General features: G+C 42.8%; 2 protein-coding genes across 2 annotated transcripts; one reads left to right on the top strand and one right to left on the bottom strand.

Annotated features, from left to right (window-relative positions):
• Positions 1–2,008: 2,008 nt before the first annotated feature.
• On the bottom strand, positions 2,009–3,267 carry LOC134405678 (vomeronasal type-2 receptor 26-like). The gene is made up of 2 exons (XM_063136923.1): positions 3,141–3,267; positions 2,009–2,913 (listed from the first exon to the last, which is right to left on the bottom strand). Exons 1-2 carry the CDS (start codon positions 3,265–3,267, stop codon positions 2,009–2,011), a joined length of 1,032 nt encoding a protein of 343 aa, XP_062992993.1.
• Positions 3,268–17,019: 13,752 nt separating this feature from the next.
• On the top strand, positions 17,020–17,991 carry LOC134405677 (olfactory receptor 10A4-like). Its single transcript, XM_063136922.1, has one exon. It carries the CDS (start codon positions 17,020–17,022, stop codon positions 17,989–17,991), a length of 972 nt encoding a protein of 323 aa, XP_062992992.1.
• Positions 17,992–18,650: the final 659 nt, after the last annotated feature.

The following is an 18,650-nucleotide window of genomic DNA, read 5'->3' as shown; positions in this document are numbered from 1 at the left end:
TTGAAAACTAGGGAAGAAATAAAGGAGAGATTAAAAGAGGGAAATATATTGTGGTTAAATTGTATTCAATTAGAACAATGGACGAAGAAATGGTTAAAAGATAATGGAGAGTGTAGAGGAATTACTAAGTTTGAGGAGTTGATTTAAAAAAAAGAAAATGAGAAAAGAGAAAATAAACCAATAAAAGGTCTAACAAGTGAAATATATAGAATATTAGTGGAAAAGGGAGAGACGGAAAGCATAGGTAGGATGGTATGGGAAACAATTTGAAGGAACAAATAGGGCAACAGAGTTGGAAAGGGATATGGAGACAAGTGCTGAGAAACATGTCCATGAGGATAAAAGAAAAGTATTACAAGCTTGTCTGGAGGTGGTACCTAACCCCAGTGAAATTAAATAAGATAAATAAGACGAACTCAGCATTATGTTGGAGAGGATGTCAAGCAAAAGGATCGTATTTACATATGTGGTGGGAATGTGAATTTGTACAAATATTATGGGAAATGGTGTTTAAGGAGATAAAATAATTTATAGGAATGGAGATAGAAGAGACACCAACTGTGGCATTGTTATCAGTGTATGGAGAATTGAATTGTAATAAAGAGACAAAAGAATTGATAACGAATTTGTTAACAACTACAAGATTAATGATATCCAGGAACTGGAAGGTTCAAGAGGTTTATCATATAGAAGATTGGTACAAAGAAATGTGGGAAATTGCTATTAACGATAAATTAACATGTAACATGAGAGTCAGAAGAGGAATGATAAAAATGAATGATTTTGAAGAAATATGGATACAGTTTTTAGATTTTGTATTATTTAAGGGGAGAGGGAAAACACCTCCAGAGGAAGTAATGAGATTTTGGAAATTAGAATAAGATCCCGGGGTTGGGGAGCACGTTAATGTTAATCAATGATTGTATTAAATGGAATTAAGTTAAAATATATGTTTATTAAATTGTTTAGTATGTATTATTGTGTATTATGGGGTACTGTTTTATACTGTATTGTTTGTATTGTTTGAAAGTTTAGAAAATAAAAATTATATTTTAAAAAAAGAGAGAGAGAGAACACGGCTTGCAGCTGTTGTAGAGGAGATGCCCGCTTAGGTTACCCTTCTGCAGTTATGTTCAATAAAATGTGGCCCGGTTTTAAAGCCAAACACTTGTGTCACCTCATTATTTCCACACTCCACTCACCGCAATTTCACTTCTTGCTACAGCAGACCTGTCACCATACAACGTCTGAGGCTCCAATTAAAGTTTAAGTATAATATCTGAGTTTAAGTTGGCCTTCTATGGATAGAATTGTTGTTGTTTATCACTGTAATTATTGCTGCTGGTTTTATCATTCGTTTGTATTGCTATTTTTATTGTTGGCATTTATTGCTGTTTTATTGAGTTTATGTTTTTTATCACTTTTAATATCTTAATGGCTTTATGTGCTTGCTTGCTTGCTTTAAGCAGCATTGGGAGGGCTTCTGCCCTGAAAGGCGGACGAGGAATATTAAAGATAATTACAATAATCCGAAATACAACCCAAAGTCATGACGACCAGGTTTCAGTAGTTGTCAGAAGTGCAATTGCAGAGCTAAAAATACAGTACCAAGTGGGCCCATTCCTGGAGATGCCATATCTTGCCATGGGGACAAAGGTGCCTTCGCCTAATCATATGGATTGTTATAATGCACCCAGTGTGGGAAAGCTTTCCACATGTGTTTCACTTAAACTCAAATTACTGCCAGCCAATAAGTGTCTCTAATGGATGCAGATACTGAACATCATCTAGAATGGGGCACTTAAGGGCCTCCAGATGTTGAACTACAACTCCCATCATCCTGACCAGCAGCCACAGTGGCTGGAATTGACAGTGATAGAGCGGGCTTATAAAGAGAAGGAAGGGGGTACTTTCACAAGAGTTACACCAGGAAAGGAAATACTTTCCAAGAAATTGGAAAGTTAATGGACTCCCATTCCTAAGGATGACATCACTCAACCTCTCAATTCTAACCATTCTTTTTCCTGACTAATTGGTCTCTGGTGTTCAATGCAGGTCTCAGCATAATAATGTACACCTTGGGGAAGAAGATACACCCCAATAAGCCAGAATCAGAGGCCAAGATGGAGAAGACCTCCACAGCCACCATGTATTTCCCCTTGGTGCTCAGGTATGTTGGCACAAAGGACACCCAAACACTGCAGAAGACCAACATGCTGAAGGTGATCAGCTTGGCTTCATTGAAAGTATCGGGCAATTTCCTGGCAAAGAAAGCCACCATGAAGCTGATGAAGGCCAAAAGCCCCATGTAGGCCAGGACAATGTAGAACATGAGGGCTGAGCCTTCATTGCATTCGACTATGATTGTGTCAACTTGGGAATGCATGTCAAACTCGGGGAAGGGGGGAGAGGTTGCCAGCCACACTACACAGATGCCAATTTGAATAAGAGAACAAACAATTATCACTGATAGAGCCAGTCTCTTCCCAACCCATTTCCTCATCCTGTTTCCAGGCTTGGTGGCCATGAAGGCCAAAACCACAGTGATGGTCTTTGCTAATACAGAAGCCACTGCAATGGAGAAGATGACACCAAATACTGTTTGCCTCAGCAGGCAGGTCACCTTCCCAGGCCAGCCGATGAACAAGAAGGAGCAGAGGAAGCAGAGCAGCAAAGAGCACAGCAGGGTACACGTGATACTCCAGTTGTTGGCTTTGACGATGGGTGTATTGTGGTGCTGAATGAAGCTCCCGATCACAATGATTGTGATCACAGAAAGAAAAAGAGCTAAGAAGGCCAGAACTATTCCCAAGGCCTCCTCATAAGACAGGTAGATTGTTTCTTTAGGAAGGCATTGGTCCTGCTTCTTGTTTGGATACTGGTCTTCTGTGCACATCTGACATTGGTCTGCATCTGAAGGTGAGAAGCAAAGTCTCAGTATTTTCAGTATAGACTACTCCTATAGCTTTCACCTAATCTAATACTGTACAATAGATAGATAGATAGATAGATAGATAGATAGATAGATAGATAGATAGACTCAAATACTTGTTTAGAGACAAAACTGTCAGGATTTACATTAAACCTGAATTTAAAATATCTATATTATTTTCCAGGTAACTCTGGATCCAGGCACTTACCCATCTGGATTGAAATCCTCCCTTGGGAGCACTCAAGACAATCATAGCAACACACTTGTTTCCCTTGCTGGACGAACATGCTCTGTCCAGGGTGGTAGCTCTCGACACAGGTGGAACTGGGCTGCATCTAATGATAACCAAAAGTAGAATCATAGAATCATAGAATAGTAGAGTTGGAAGGGGCCTATAAGGCCATTGAGTCCAACCCCCTGCTCAATGCAGGAAGAGCATTCCAACAGGGTGAAAACTTCTGTAAAAACTTCTGACATGTTCTCTGGCTTTCAGCTAAGGGCAGATAGCACTTCTGAAAGGGAAAGCCCCCTAACAATAATCTCCCAAAGAGCTATGGGAGCAGTATATAAGTGTAATAAATAAATAAATAAATAAATAAATACAACTACCAGGAGGTCTCAGCTGCTTTCTACCTATTTCCAAATATTCATCCTTTTTACTACAAAATTAAGCTTACATTTCAACTCTCTTCTATACATCAGCTTTAAAATAGGAATATAGTCTGACAGATTTCATCTTTATCTAAGGATGCTATGGTATCAGATTTCTATATTTAGTTTGATCATGGATCAGCAGGTAACTTATCCTATGCTATTATCCCAGCACAAAGTGCCAACAAGAATGCAAATGTATTACAATCACAGCATGTTTAGAAAGTTGACTGAGGTCAGGTCTGTCTTTTCATCTTGTACTTCAAAATTGGAAGCAGAAATCTAGTACTTCAAATTCTCTCATAATAGAAAGGTCTTGAGACCAGCATAACTGATACCAAGGCCTTGGCAGATGACCCAACAGTATCCAGACATTCATCCAATGAGATAAACACAAAACAGCTGGATTTATTTTATGCTGAAACTTAAAAGCAATATTTTCAGTGCTTTTCTGTTCACGTGTATCAAAAATTCATGAACTAATTATTTCTAATTAATTAACAGTAGCTAAGTTGATCATTGCTATGAAATGCAAAAATTCAGAAACACTTATGCACAGAAAATGGATCAACAATGTTTACCAACTAGCATAATTGTTTAAAAAATGGGGAAATGGGGAAATTAAGAGATTGTATTCAGAGCAATCCTATATTTATTATAAATACATTCAACAACATAAACATTAAATATGGAGTGCTTTTGTTGATTTCTGAAGGACAAATTATCATGTCAAAATTCATACGTATTCATGCTCCAGTATCCCATTCAGCGTATCTCTAATAGTACTGGTCTTAAACTGTAAATTCAGTCAAGCCAAGTGACTAGGCAGAAAAAAGGCCAATGTGGGGCAAAGGGGGTGAAAACCTTATCTGGGGTTGAATGCTATCACTGTTAGGGTGACCATATGAAAAGGAGGACAGGGCTCCTGTATCTTTAACAGTTGTATTGAAAAGGGAATTTCAGCAGGTGTTGTTTGTACCGGTTATGGGCCTAAGATTTTTTTAAAAAATGTGTGTGTGTGTGTGTGTGTGTTTAAGATCCCTCTGTCTATCCAAAGCCCTGCCAGTAAGATCCTGGCACACCAAGAGGAATGACGGAGGCAATTTTGCTGTCATGATCACAGAGGAGCAGCCACTGTGTTGCTTTCTGTGGCAACTGCAACAGAGCAGGAGTGGAGAAAAGGGAAGGATGTGAGGTCACACGAGTGTCTATGGCCTTCAGAGGGGGAATCCAACCTATCCAACTGCCCTTGGTACACTTTCCAAGGGAGTTCAGAATTGCTCAGTAAATTCTATTTGTTTAGTCCCTACAATATGGGTTATCTTTTATACCTGATCATCATTTCACTTTTTGTATTCCTATTATATTTTAGAAAAAGTTGGTTTATTTCTTAGTTTACATTATTGGCAGTTGATACTGGGTGATTCTTCTTTTATGATGCTTATTCTATTTTGAACAATGCCTAAAGAAAATTGGTTATCAGGCATTTAGTCCATTCAATAAATAAATAATCAACACATCTTGGGCATGTCTAGCATCTTCCGATAAGTTATCAACCTCCCTGGATAGCAGTATCTGTAACATGCTTATAAAAATTGCTGATAATACAGATAATGACAAAGGAAAAAACCAGAATGATTCTCACCTGATTGAACTTGTGATTCCACACAATGGCACTTCCATTGATGGTGAACCCATTCTCTGAACTAACCTCAGGCTCCATCCTCCCAACTTGGATTCTCTGAAAGGATTCATTGGGGAAGGCGATAAAGTTGGTGAGATCATATCCCATGGCCAGGTCCCCATTGCCATCAAAAAAGATTTCTTCCCCAGCACTATTGTTGAAGCAGATGCTTCTCAGAAAGGAGTGGAGCTGGTTTGGAGGAGAAAGAAAAGGTTTGCAATGCACTGTTTGCCTCTTCATTAATGGAATTGATAAACTACCCTTCCTCCTTACCGGTAGCAGAGGGGTGAGTCAGCACTTAGGAAATGGTTAATGCTATTTCCTTGGAAGTTGTGAAGTTGTGACATTTGGGATGCTTAAAGATGAATCTTTTATCCTACCATCACCCTGCTTCTTTCACAGAAAGTTACAAGAGGTGCAGATGAAATTCCTTTCCTTTTGCAAACCTCTCATGTCTTCCCATAGCTTTCCCCACCTCTTTACATACCACCTTTCCCTCTATTAAGAAGGAAACTATGGAATTGCTCTACAGTATCCTTAAATGGTTGTGCTATGAGACCTCCTTCTGGAATCACCCTCAGACTTAAAATATCTATTTCTCCTAGTATCAGTACCAGCAAACATGAAATTACAGGAGCCTACTGTATATCCAAATGTCCAAAACTGCTCCATCTGAAATGAGATGGAAGTTGACAAATGAAATATCTCTTTTGGAGGTGAAGTGTTTCCATCCAATATTATAAAAAGTGGTCATTATAAACAAAAGTCAATCCAAAAAACAAAAAGGGTTTAAGAAAATTGGTGTGATACAATGTTCAAGATTCAAATGAAGCTACACATGCTAAAATAAAATAATTAATCCATAAAAAGCATTTGTAAACACTTGGTAATGTAAATATTTAATACTAGAACAAATACATAAAATTGAAATTAAACATACAGCTGTCCAAAATGTGTTTCAACCCACAGGGTCTTTGTCAGTGGGATTATACAGAGAGAGAGAGAGAGAGAGAGAGAGCATTCTAGCCTCAAATACAATTAATTTTCTCAGTGATTCCATTTGGACCAAGTGTTGGCTCTTGTTAATCTTATCTGTGTCTGTCCACTTGAGAAGGCATCAGCAAAAAAACCAGGGGACTTAATGTTCCCTCCTATCTCATAACTTCCAAAGTACATCTGAAGCATCCATAGATCAAATCCTTGGTCAGCACAAACTTTCAAAGAGGCACTGCCCCCAAAACAATGAATTATGTTCATATAACTATGAAATAACTATTTTAGTGGTGAAATGCTCCCATCCAAGACATCGCCATGTACCCGTGAAGCTTCCCTATGACCCATGTGATATATTACTGAACTATAGGTCATCCTAGGGCATGGGGAAGGGTTACCAGGGGAAAGCCCTGTTATCTGTTTTCCATGCCTGGGCTCAGCCTTAGAACATATAAAGCACAAATGCAAAAACAAGGGTTTCTGCCTCTGAACATGTGTGAAGTGTTTCCCCTCCACCAAGGAGTCATCACAGTCATTCCACTCCCACTGGGAATTAGAGGGAAGGGGTCCAGCATCAGGGAATGTTGGTTTTACCCCAGCACCTCTCTTCTTCTAAATTAAGATTTCTATATTGTCTGCCCAGATTTGATGAGTGTCAATTCCATCTCCCTGTCATGTCCTGGAAACTACTGCTTCAATGATTTACAACACATGAAAAAGACCCATACGAACAAGGGATTAATGAGCATGGACCCTCCTCAAGTTGACATTGCAAGGTCCAGTTTACTGAAAAGTTAACGCTTTGACTTAGTTGTGAATTGCGAAATATGGCAGTTTCTAGGAAACCTAGCTTCATTCAGTTTTGAGAATTGCTAGAGATTTCTTTATTCAACGTTAACATAAATATTTGTTTTCTATACAGTGACTTTAATAATTTATAATGTTATACATTTCCACGTTTGAAGTTTGGACCCCAAATTATGGCAAAGCATTAGCCAGGGTTCCCCTACAGGGATAACAGCACTGTCCCTTATATATTTGGACGGCAAGCACCGAAACTAGCACAAAACTTTGGGAGCAGTTTGGAGGTGCTATGACAAAATTGATTTTTTGGGTGTGTTAACTATGAAGCCACACTTGAAGTATCAATACACAGCTGTTGGTGGCGGCACAAAATTTGGGATATGGAGTGGATCTGAGAACGTGAATTTTTTCTCATTCACCGGATTACACCTAAGGGTATGTCGTTTCTGGTCTTCCTGTGGCAAACTTGGGGTTTGCGGCACAAAACATCACAAAACTAGCACAAAACTAGCACAAAACATCACAAAACTAGCACAAAACTAGCACAAAACATCACAAAACTAGCACAAAACTAGCACAAAACATCACAAAACTAGCACAAAACTAGCGGTTTGGAGGTTCTATGACAAAGTTGGTTTTTGGGGTGTGTTAACTATGAACCCACACCAATACACAAGTAGTGGTGGTGGTGGCACAAAACTGCTTCAATGAAATCACAGCCTACCTGGTTTTCATCATTCTTCTTGGATAATTTCTTGTTTCATTGGCAACCAAAGTGATCAAGAATGTGTAACACCTCACCTCTGATTCCCCCTATCTTACTGTTCTAGGAATAGGCTGAAATCTTCCTTTTCAGTTGTGGAAGTTCAGTCTCCTAACAGGATTTGCTCCAATCTGTGCTTAAGACATTTATGGCATTGCTTAAAGCAGCAGTTTCTGCTGCTGAAACTCTCCCCACGGCCTGAGTTCGATCCCAGCGGAAGCTGGTTTCAGGCAGCCGGCTCGGGTCGACTCAGCCTTCCATCCTCCCGAGGTCAGTAAAATGAGTACCCAGTGAGCTGGGGGAATGGTAATCACGGCTGGGGAAGGCAACGGCAAACCACCCCGCTATAAGGCCTGCCAAGAAAATGTAAGCGAAACCTGGCGTCCCTCCAAGAGTCAGTAAAGACTCAGTGCTTGCATGAGAGGTTCCTTTCCTTTCCTTTCTCCTATATACATACATTCTCATTTTTTCATGACAGCCTAGTGTCGTATGATCTTCTATGATTTAAGAGTTGCTGGGACTACCTGCCATGGCTGAACATTCGTGGAATTCCATTTGTCTCCATCTCCTCTCGATGGTCGCCTGGTTCTTGATAAATACATGGCATGGAGGGCATGGGCAACAGCATAGGCAGCATTGTAAATACTGTAGCTATGCCCAGACATTCCCATTTCAAAGGCGGATCCAGGAAGTCTCCCCAACTTCTCCTCCAGAGTGCAGTTCTTTTTGGTTTGGTGATAAAGTTTATATTGTGGAAGTGAACACCGAAATGCAGTGAACCAAAAATACTGAATATTAATGTTTGACTGATGTGGATTTATGCTCTCGAGGAAGTCCTGAAATCCTGGCACCACATTTGTATGGAGACTGAATGACAAGGTGCCATTCAAGGTTTTTGTGGTGACTTTGTTCGGCATTAATACAGCAGTGTAATCCCATTCAGCAGTAGTGATCCACACCCTTTGCATGGGCTTCTTATAAAAAAATTCATTTATGGACAAAAGTATTTGTAAACCATCCAGAGATTGGCGGTCTCCATGGACAAGTGTCACGTTGATTTCATTCAATGAGAGAGTCGAATGAATTCGTTTCAGTTTTTTTCGAAGTATTTTTTGGGGTAAAAGCGTTGACACTATTGGGATTATCTGTGTCCAAGCAATGCAGACATCATTCTGCAAGAGCCTTGGACTCAGGGTTCGAAGGAAGGTTTCTCCACTGTCATCATTGGAAACAATTATGCCAATCCAGTTCCATCCAAAATGCTTGAGGAGCTGAACAATCCCAACATACTGAGGATCTTCATTCGGGACCATCCGGTAGAAAGAAGGGAACCTTGTTTTGTCCCTCAACACTGGATCAAAAGAGCCATAGCTGAGCTAATGAAAAATATATGGTTTTTCTTTAAAATCTGAGGAAAACTGGCTTTCTCAATGTTTACATTTCTCATATGCACCATTCACAGCTTTGATTCTTCAACTGCCATCGTATCCCAACTTACTTGAGACTAAGGGCCTTGCTAGACCATGCCGGATAAGCCAGCAGGGAAGCGGGGTGACGGCGCGCTACTTTTAGCGCGCGTCGTCCCGCCTTCTACACGCACGACGCGCACGGACTCCGGAAGCCCTGCAGCATCGGCCATTTTTATTTTTTTTTATTTTATTTATTTATTTTGTTAAAGGGGCCACGTGCGCCCCGAAAACTCCGGACAAGGTAAGTGCCTTTTTAAAAAAATTAAGCCCCCTCCGCTCCTGATCCCCCCTGCCATCCCCGATGCCTCCCGGCCCAGTCTTTCCCCGCCCGCCCTCCCCATCCCCGATGCCCGGGCCACCCACCCTCCCTCTCCCTGATGCCCGTGCCACCCATCCTCCCTCTCCCTGATGCCATCACAGTGCCCGGCCTTCCCCTCCCCCTCTCCTTCCGGGTCCGGCCTTCCCCCCCACCCCTGTCTCCCCCCCCCGGGATCCCCCCCCAGCCCAATGGGCACAGCGCTCGTATGAGCTCTGTGCCCAGTCTGTGGCTTTTCCCGGCTACTTCACTTATGGCGCGTTAAGGCAGGTTTTAGCACAGCCTGACCCTGGATTCCCCTGTGCGTCCTCTGGACGCACAGCACGGAAACCGGGCCTCACAGCGCGCTAACGCCTGGTCTAGCAAGGCCCTAAGCTTACTTATGAGTATCTATAAGAACCTAAGAAGTGTTGTGCAGGATCAGAGCAAGAGCCATCTAGATGAGCATTCTGTTCACACAGTGCCCAGACACTTGCTGCTCACAGCAAACCCACAAGCAGGACATGAGTGCAACAGCACCCTCCCACCCATGTTCCCCAGCTTCTGGTGTACGTAGGCATACCAGGCCTGTTCAGACAACACACTAACCATACTTAGGGCTCTAACCATTTTGCAGCAAATTATTATGGAGTGTGCTTAAACCATGGGAATGTAGCCACCATGGTTAGGAACAGTTCACAACTTCCTAAGTCATAGTTCACATGATAGGCTAAGCCCAAATGTTTCGTTCAAAATGCTCAACCACCATGGCTTAGTGTGTCATCTGAAGAGGGTCATTGTCTCTGACACTGGGGTAGCATATAGCAATCAAGACTAGTACCCATTGATAAACATTCTTGTTTCCAGAAATCACCATCACTACCAAAATAGTAGTGCAGCCAATAGAGAGTTCAGGGCTGAACAGAGACTTTTGCCCTGAACAGTTTTAATCTGGGACGTCGATGTGGCCACTCTCATTCTGGTTGTCTCTGTTAGGTTCTAAACATGTACCTGTGGCATCTTGTAGGTATTAAAGACATTGGTCATCTGTATGGAGTTTTGGGAGGTAAGGCCACCAATAACAGCCATTAATTTATCTTTCCTGACACAGTTGTAATTCAAGGGATCCCCTTGTCCCCCAAAGAGGAGTTTTAGACTGTTTCCAACAGCTAGCCTTGAATTGAAACGATTCTCATAAATCTTGAATTCCAGCGTGGTATTGGGGAACAATTCAGCATCCTTGTTGATCTCATCAATAGCAAACACAAAGGCAAGGACATGCTGGTAGTTTTTAGGCATATTACTGCAATGAGATTGTCATACCATCTTAAATCTTGACATCAGAGGTGCAACTGCGTTACAGCTTCCGTTGTGACTGTCCCATCTAAGTCAGTCGGATGTTGCCAGACATATTATAAAAAAAAAAAAGATTGCTTAAATTAAATATATGAGGATTGTCTCATAAGATAACACGAGTAGAAGAATCTAAGGGCTCATCTACACCAAGCAGGACATTCCACTATGAAAGCAGTGTGAAAGCAGTATATAAAAGGCAGGAGCCACACTACTGCTTTATAGTGGTCCTGAAGTGCTCCTCAGAATCTACACTACTGCTTCATAGTGATACTGAAGTGCACTGACAACTGTTGGGCCTGTGACACATCGACACCAAACAAGATACAACACTATGAAAGTGATATGAAAGAGGTATATGGCATGTGTCAATGGGCCCCAACAGTTGTCAGTGCACTTCAATACAGCTATAAATCAGTAGTGTGGCTCCTGCCTTTTATATATCACTTTCATAGTGGAATATACAGCTTGGTGTGAATAGTACAATGAATTCTGTGCAGCGGCTAAAATGTTTGGATGTAGAAAACTTCAGCCCAAAACACTGTTCACCTGTGAAGCTAACTCAAGATGCAATTCTGTTCCCATTGATTTTGGGGGACAACTCTATGAACACAGTGGGACGCACTTCTGATTAAGTGTGAAGAGTGTGCCCTGTACCTATTCTTATGTACGGTGCTATCCCAATAACCCACCTCCCTGGGTTATTGTGAAGATATGGGCCACAGCTAGACCTAAAGTTTATCCTGGGATCATCCCGGGTTCGCCCCTGCCTGAGCACTGGATCCCCTGTGTGTCACCTAGATGAACAGGTTTGACCCCTGGACGATCCAGGGATAAACCTTAGGTCTAGCTATGGCCATGGTGTCTCAGCTAGCACAGCAGAACACACAGAGAACATGAAGAAAGAAATGTCTACAGGCATAAAATTATTGATTCCTGAGTAGATTTCAGTGCACCTCTTCCTGCTTCCCCTAACCCATGGAACAATCCATCTCTCCCACCACATCTTCTTTCCATCCTCTAGCTCTTCTCAGAACATCTTTAATGGGGTTAGATTTAATGTGTGAGAAACCTTGCTCATATGTGTGGCTTGTGGGTTTGACTTTTGGGTATCAGGGGTTCTGAACATCTTTCAGTCTGAGAGCTGAATTCTATTCCAGAGGAGCTCTTGGAGGCTGCATTACAGTGGTGGACAAGGCCAGAGGCAAGAGGTGCATCATCAAAATGCCTAAAATAGCAGCACATTTTAGCTTCAAGATCTTAGTGTCAGTTACTAGGGGAATGTCTACACCATGCCTATATCCCGGGATCATCCCAGAATCATCCCTGTGCATCCAAATGACACACAGGGGATCCTGGGAGCAGGCAGGGATGATCCTTCCATTTGCCTGGGATAATCCTCAGGTGTAGAAAGGGCCTTAGTCTTTGGAGAGGCATCTCAACCTTTTAGAATTGGGAGAATACAGCACAAACATTTGGAAACCAGCAAATGATCAGTGATATGGCGAAAGACAGTGAGTACAGGAGAACAGACATGCCCCATCAGGGGAATCACTTACGCAGAAATTATTGGGGAGGAATATGGGTGTTCCGTAAGGTCCGGCTCAGTGAAATTGGCAAATTCAGTAGATACAAGGTGACCAATGATAATCTTCTCTGAAGGAGTATATGATTGACTCCCAATTGTTGTCCCCCGACTGCAAATGGAGTTGTTCGAACTTTTGCTGGAGTCCAAATGCAACAATAGCAGAAGCAAAATTAGAAAGATGGATGAAAAAACTTGGCTCAAACCCAGAGCAGACCCCTTCATGATCACCAATGGCCACCACAAGGAGTATCAGTTCTGACAGAAGATAGAGAAAAACGTGGATTGACAGAGTTGTGCCTGCCTCAGAAAAGCCTCCCAGATTGGAGTGGATGAGTAGTTTAGACAGTAGGCTGTATAGACTCAGTGTTTTTTGGTCCATCATTTCCAAAGAGCCTGTGATCCCCCATGGGAATTCTGAAAATACCACTCGTGATTACAGTAATTTTAATAATTATAGGGCAAGTCATCTGTTTTGACAAAGTCCTCTCAAGTCTCAAAAAGAGCTAAGAAAATGTCCCTCTGAGATAAACCTGTAGGGCATCTTGAAATAGTATAATTGGGTAGATAGCTATGTTGGGGTGAAGAAGCCTCTTAGAGAGTTGGCCTAACTTTCTGAACAGCTAAAGTATTGTCACAGGGCAAGGTGGAAGGAACAGGATGTTGGATGTTCAATCAATGTCCCTATCTGGGTTAAGTAGATTGTGAGTTGCCTTCTACATGGGGCTCATCTACACCAAGCAGGATATTCCGGTATGAAAGTGGTATATAAAAGGCAGGAGCCACACTACTGCTTTATAGTGGTCCTGAAGTGCACTGCAGGATCTACACTACTGCTTTAGAGTCATACTGAAGTTCACTGACAACTGTTGGGGCCCATTGACACATCTTCACCAGCAGGATATAACACTATGAATGTGGCATGATAGCGGTATATGGAATGTGTCAATGGGCCCCAACAGTTGTCAGTGCACTTCAATACCGCTATAAAGCAGTAGTGTAGATCCTGCCTTTTATATACTGCTTTCATACCACTTTCATAGTGCAATATCCTGCTTGGTGTAGATGAGCCCTTAGTCGGGTCACCCATCTATCTGTCCTGGTACTCTTTACTTTGGAATAGCAAAGATGCTCCAAAATCTCTCCCAGCCATGAAATCTGAGGTCCTATTCCTCACAGTTTCCATGAATGCAAATCTGCGACTAAGCCGTGAACCCTCATTCTAAAGTAGACATGAGCCATTTATGTGTTTACACAGTAATTGAGAGCATTTTCACTCTGCTCTCCAGCCAATAAAGGTCCTGGAGCCGTTCAGAAATCCTCTAAAAAACAAGATCATTTCTTCTTTCAGATTTAGCATGCTACATATCATTCCTTAAAGATAAGAGCAGTCTTCTCACGAGCAGTTGTGATAGAAAAAGCTCAGAGAGAACAGAACTCCTTCTACAGCTGCTTTCATTCACATTAGTATGTTATCTCCGCAAAGCAGCCTTTGAGTCTCTTCCATGGACACCTCCCCAGGTGACTTCTGTGTATTTTCACTACCAAATGCAGGTGCCACAACCTGCGGCTGTTGTGTGAAGCCTTGTGCCACCAGAGGCTGCCATACTATGAGGCTACCTGATGTAGCCACCAATGATACCGGGAGAGTGAGCATCAAAATGGCAGATGTGGTTCAATGCAAGCAAGCGTAAGGTGATGCACGTTAGGGGGGAAATCCCAACTTCAAGTATAACCTAATGGGATCTGAGCTGGGGGTGACCAAACAAGAAAGAGATTTTGGGATTGCGGTGGACAGCTGGATGAAAATGTCCACCCAGTGTGCAGCTGCTGTAAAGAAGGCAAACTCCATGTTAGGCATTATAAGAAAAGGAATTGAGAATAAAATGGCCAGTATCGTACTGCCTTTATACAAATCAATGGTGTGACCACACTTAGAATATTGTGTACAGTTCTGGTCCTCACACCTAAAAAAAGGATATTATAGAGCTGGGAAAAGTGCAGGAAAGGGCAACTAAAATGATTAAGGGGCTGGAGCGTCAATCCCAGTGGAAGCTGGTTTCAGGCAGCCGGCTCGGGTCAACTCAGCCTTCCATCCACCCAAGGTCGGTAAAATGAGTACCCAGTTAGCTGGGGAAAAGGTAATAACGGCAGGGAAGGCAACGGCAAACCACCCCGCTATAAGGCCTGCCAAGAAAACGTCAGCGAAAGCTGGTTGTCCCTCCAAGAGTCAGTAATGACTCAGTGCTTGCATGAGAGGTTCCTTTCCTTTCCCTTCTGTTCCTTGACAGGCAGCATCTCCAATGTGTCTTAATATATGCACAGACGTCTCTACTCTGCAGGAACATTGCTAGGCCTGAGTGCTTGGCGCTCCAACACAATCTATTTCAGAGGAACTCCAGGCCTATTCCGTAGGGCCCTGAGTGTCCATTAGTGCCAAAATAAGGTTTTGTGCTCAGCTTAATTGCCATGGACAGGGCAACTTTCCAGGGGATTGTAGCAGTGTAGAGGAAGGTTAATTCATTCTTCCCACCATGCTGCAAGTCCCCTGGTCCCTTCTTTCATGCTCCATCATTATTTTTAAAAATGGAGCTCTTCATGGAGATTTGACACACTGATCTCATTTTCCCCTAAGTCAATGTCTCCTTAGCTGTTGGTTTACCAAACCCCACTCCAATTAATAATGGCTCCATCACATGGCATTCAGAAGGGGGAAAACTACTTAGTCCCTTCAGAATTTCTCATCCCAGAGACATAAAGCAATTTTCAAAATGCTTTTCCCATCCATACTGATTAGCATCATGTGAGCAGCCAATCAGGTATATCAGGAGAAGTATCTTTTCCAGAGGTTGGAACAAGTGAAGACACATTTACAGCAGCAGAATCTTCACTGCTTGGTGTATCCAATGAGAATTTCCAGCTGTTATTTGGTGGACATTTGTCACCTCTCAGAAAATTAGCAGCATACTATCAGAAAAGTAAGATCAACATACCATAAGATGCCTAAGGATGTGCTTGGTTGGGTGGCGACTGCCTTCACGCATACATGCGTTCATAAAATGGGGGTTATTTTTAGGTAATTCTGATTTAGACAATTGGGTATGTTTTGTTTTAGGTTATTGGGGTTTTTTGGCTTAAGAGGGTTCCCACATATTTCAGTTGTTGGGGATGATGCAAGTCAGGCCTGAAATGTCCGCTCACTTATGTTGGATGATGGGAAAAGAGTACTCCTCCATAGAGAGCAATAGCTTGATCATTGGGGAGAAACAATGGGCACTCATGTTCAAGTGCAGTGCTTTTAAATTATGGGTGAGAACTTCTTTCAGCATGGCAGGGAATAATTCAATTTCAGAGAAACTCTCAGGGACCGTATGTCAGGGCTGCTATATTATGGCATGATGATGATGATGATGATGATGACGACGATGATTGGTCTGAATTCTAATAATAACTGACCTAATTCACAATTACTGAATTAAGAAATGAACAGGAGTGCAATTATCCTTTGATTTTTGCACTTCTCAATGCATTTGTACAATATAACTGCATGAATTGGGGGAAACTGTATACATTAGGCAAAATAGAGTACAGCATATACCTATATTAGAGAAAAGTGCTTGCAAGATGACAGAGGCCTTTGCTAGACTAGGGGTTAGCCCAGTGCGAGGCCCAGGCTCGTCCCTGTGTGTCCAGGACACACAGGGGATCCCAGGCTCAAGCAGGGGTCAAACCTCCCTGGCCCCAGGGTAATTGGCACCACTTGTGGCCCGGTATTTCCCGCGGTCTTGGGCTGAGCCCGTGTAGCCCGTTCCGCCGCTTTTCCCGGCTACTGCATTTACTCATGAGTAGCTGGGGAAAGCAGTGGACGGTGGCCATCAGGGCAGAGTGGGGAGATGGGGGGAATCAGAGCCAGGGGGAGATGGGGGAATCGGAGCCAGGGGGCTGGGCGGGAAATGGAGATCGCGGGCGGGGGGAAAAGAAGATTATGAGTGGGGGATTGCGGGCGGGGGGGAACAGAGATCACGGGTGGGGGAAACAGAGATCATGGGCACAGGATCGTAGGCAGGGGGGAAACAGAGCCAGGAGGAGATGGGGGAAATGGAGCCATGGGGAGAGGTGGGGACATCGGAGCCAGAGCGGGGGGACATCGGAGCCAGTGGGGAGCGAGGAACCCTTTTTAAAAAAAACCAAAACCAAAAACACCTTATCTTTATCATTGGTGCTCTCCTGCGCACATGGCCCTTTAAAACTAAAAAAAAAATGGTGGATGTGATGGGTCCTTCCTGCAGCCCATCGCGTCTTATGTGTAGACAGGGGTGATGGCCCACACTACCTGTAGCACGGGCTCGCCCCTCCTCCTGCACGGATTCCAAGGTAGGTCTTGCAAAGCCCAGAATTAACATTATAGAAACACAAACTCATCCATTTCTATTCAGGAAATGTGAACCATCTTGAATTAACTATGAGTTTCTTTGTTCAAAGTTCCTGTCATGTCTCCAGGAACCCATCTGGATGACACAATAACAAGAGGCAACCAGTCCTGCTTGACTAAGATTGTACTTTTAGGCTTCACGGATTTCCAGAATATGCAGGTCCTTTTGTTTTGGCTGGTGCTAATATTCTACATGGTGGCCTTGGCTGGCAATAGCATGATACTGATCCTCACCATTGCTGATCCAGCCCTTCACACACCAATGTACTTCTTCCTCCTCAACTTGTCCTTCTTGGAAATTGGCTACACTTCATCCATCATCCCTAAGACTCTAGATCATTTACTGTCAGAGAATTTAACCATATCCTTTGTGGGCTGCGGGATTCAGATGTATTTCTTCATCCTCTTTGGCATCACGGAGTGTTGCCTTCTCTGTGTCATGGCGTATGACCGCTACGTTGCCATATGTAAGCCTCTGCAATATTCATGCATCGTGAGCCCCAAGGAATGTGCCCGCTTGGCTGCCATCTCATGGGCCATTGGTATTTTGGTATCTTTTGGGCAGTCTGTTTCAATATTTACTCTTCCTTTCTGTGGGCCTAACAGAATCAACCATTTCTTCTGCGACATTTTGCCTGTTTTGAGACTGGCCACTACAGACACTTTCAAGAATGAAGTGGCAGTTGCCACAGTAACAGTGTTCTTTATCCTGGTACCCTTTTTGCTCATCCTTTTGTCCTACGTCCTCATCATCTCCACCATCCTAAGGATGCCTGAAGCTACAAACAGACGCAAAGCATTCTCCACCTGTTCTTCACATCTCATTGTTGTCTCTCTTTTCTATGGAACTGTCACTTTCACCTATGTTCGGCCCAAATCAGTCTATTCCCTGGATAGTGACAGGATCCTTTCCCTCCTCTACACTGTAGTGACACCAACATTTAACCCAATAATATACAGCCTGAGGAATAAAGAGATCAAAGCTGCTTTGAAGAAAGCAATAGGAAAGAAAGCAGTCTTACTTAAATAATGATGTAGCTGTATCCCTTTTGACCTTTTGTTCTATATCAAAGCACTTCGGTTTAGAGTTGTTACACCTAATGCAGGGGTCCACAACATTTCTGGCCAGGTAGTCTGCATCCAGGGTCAGGTGATAGGTACAGGGACCATGTCAATGCACACACAAATACATGCACACACTCATATCTCAGTATACATTGATGGGGAGGTTTAAATCCCTGCCCATTGAGATCTAGGAACCTGTGGGGCATTGGTGAGGAAAAAGTCTTTCCCAACCCCAAAGATCCCACTTCCAATATTGACTGAAGCACTCGCAGGGTCACAGATGTAAATCCCTTTTTAGACATATGTTGTCTGCATGTGTGCTTTCTGTTGTTGATCTGTTTCATGCAAATAGTTTCACACTTCTTAAAATGCAATTTTAATGGTTTTTAATCTTTGTGAACTGCCCAGAGATCTCAGGCTATGGAGCAGTATAGAAATACAATAAATAAAATGACATGACATGAAGTTGAGCTCTCTTACAGCGGCTGTCGGAACATCTCCAAAAAAGACACTCTGGCCTCCAGATTTCAGGGTGAAGGCTTTCGCAGAGCAGCTCCTGTAGCATTCTGCCAGAAATGGAAGCAGCAATGTTTAGCATCATTTGTAATTGCTACTGGGGGATGA

Source organism: Elgaria multicarinata, chromosome 11 (assembly GCF_023053635.1).
Source record: "Elgaria multicarinata webbii isolate HBS135686 ecotype San Diego chromosome 11, rElgMul1.1.pri, whole genome shotgun sequence".
In the NCBI taxonomy this organism is placed as follows: domain Eukaryota; kingdom Metazoa; phylum Chordata; class Lepidosauria; order Squamata; family Anguidae; genus Elgaria; species Elgaria multicarinata.
This window is presented reverse-complemented; position numbering and strand designations above follow the sequence as displayed.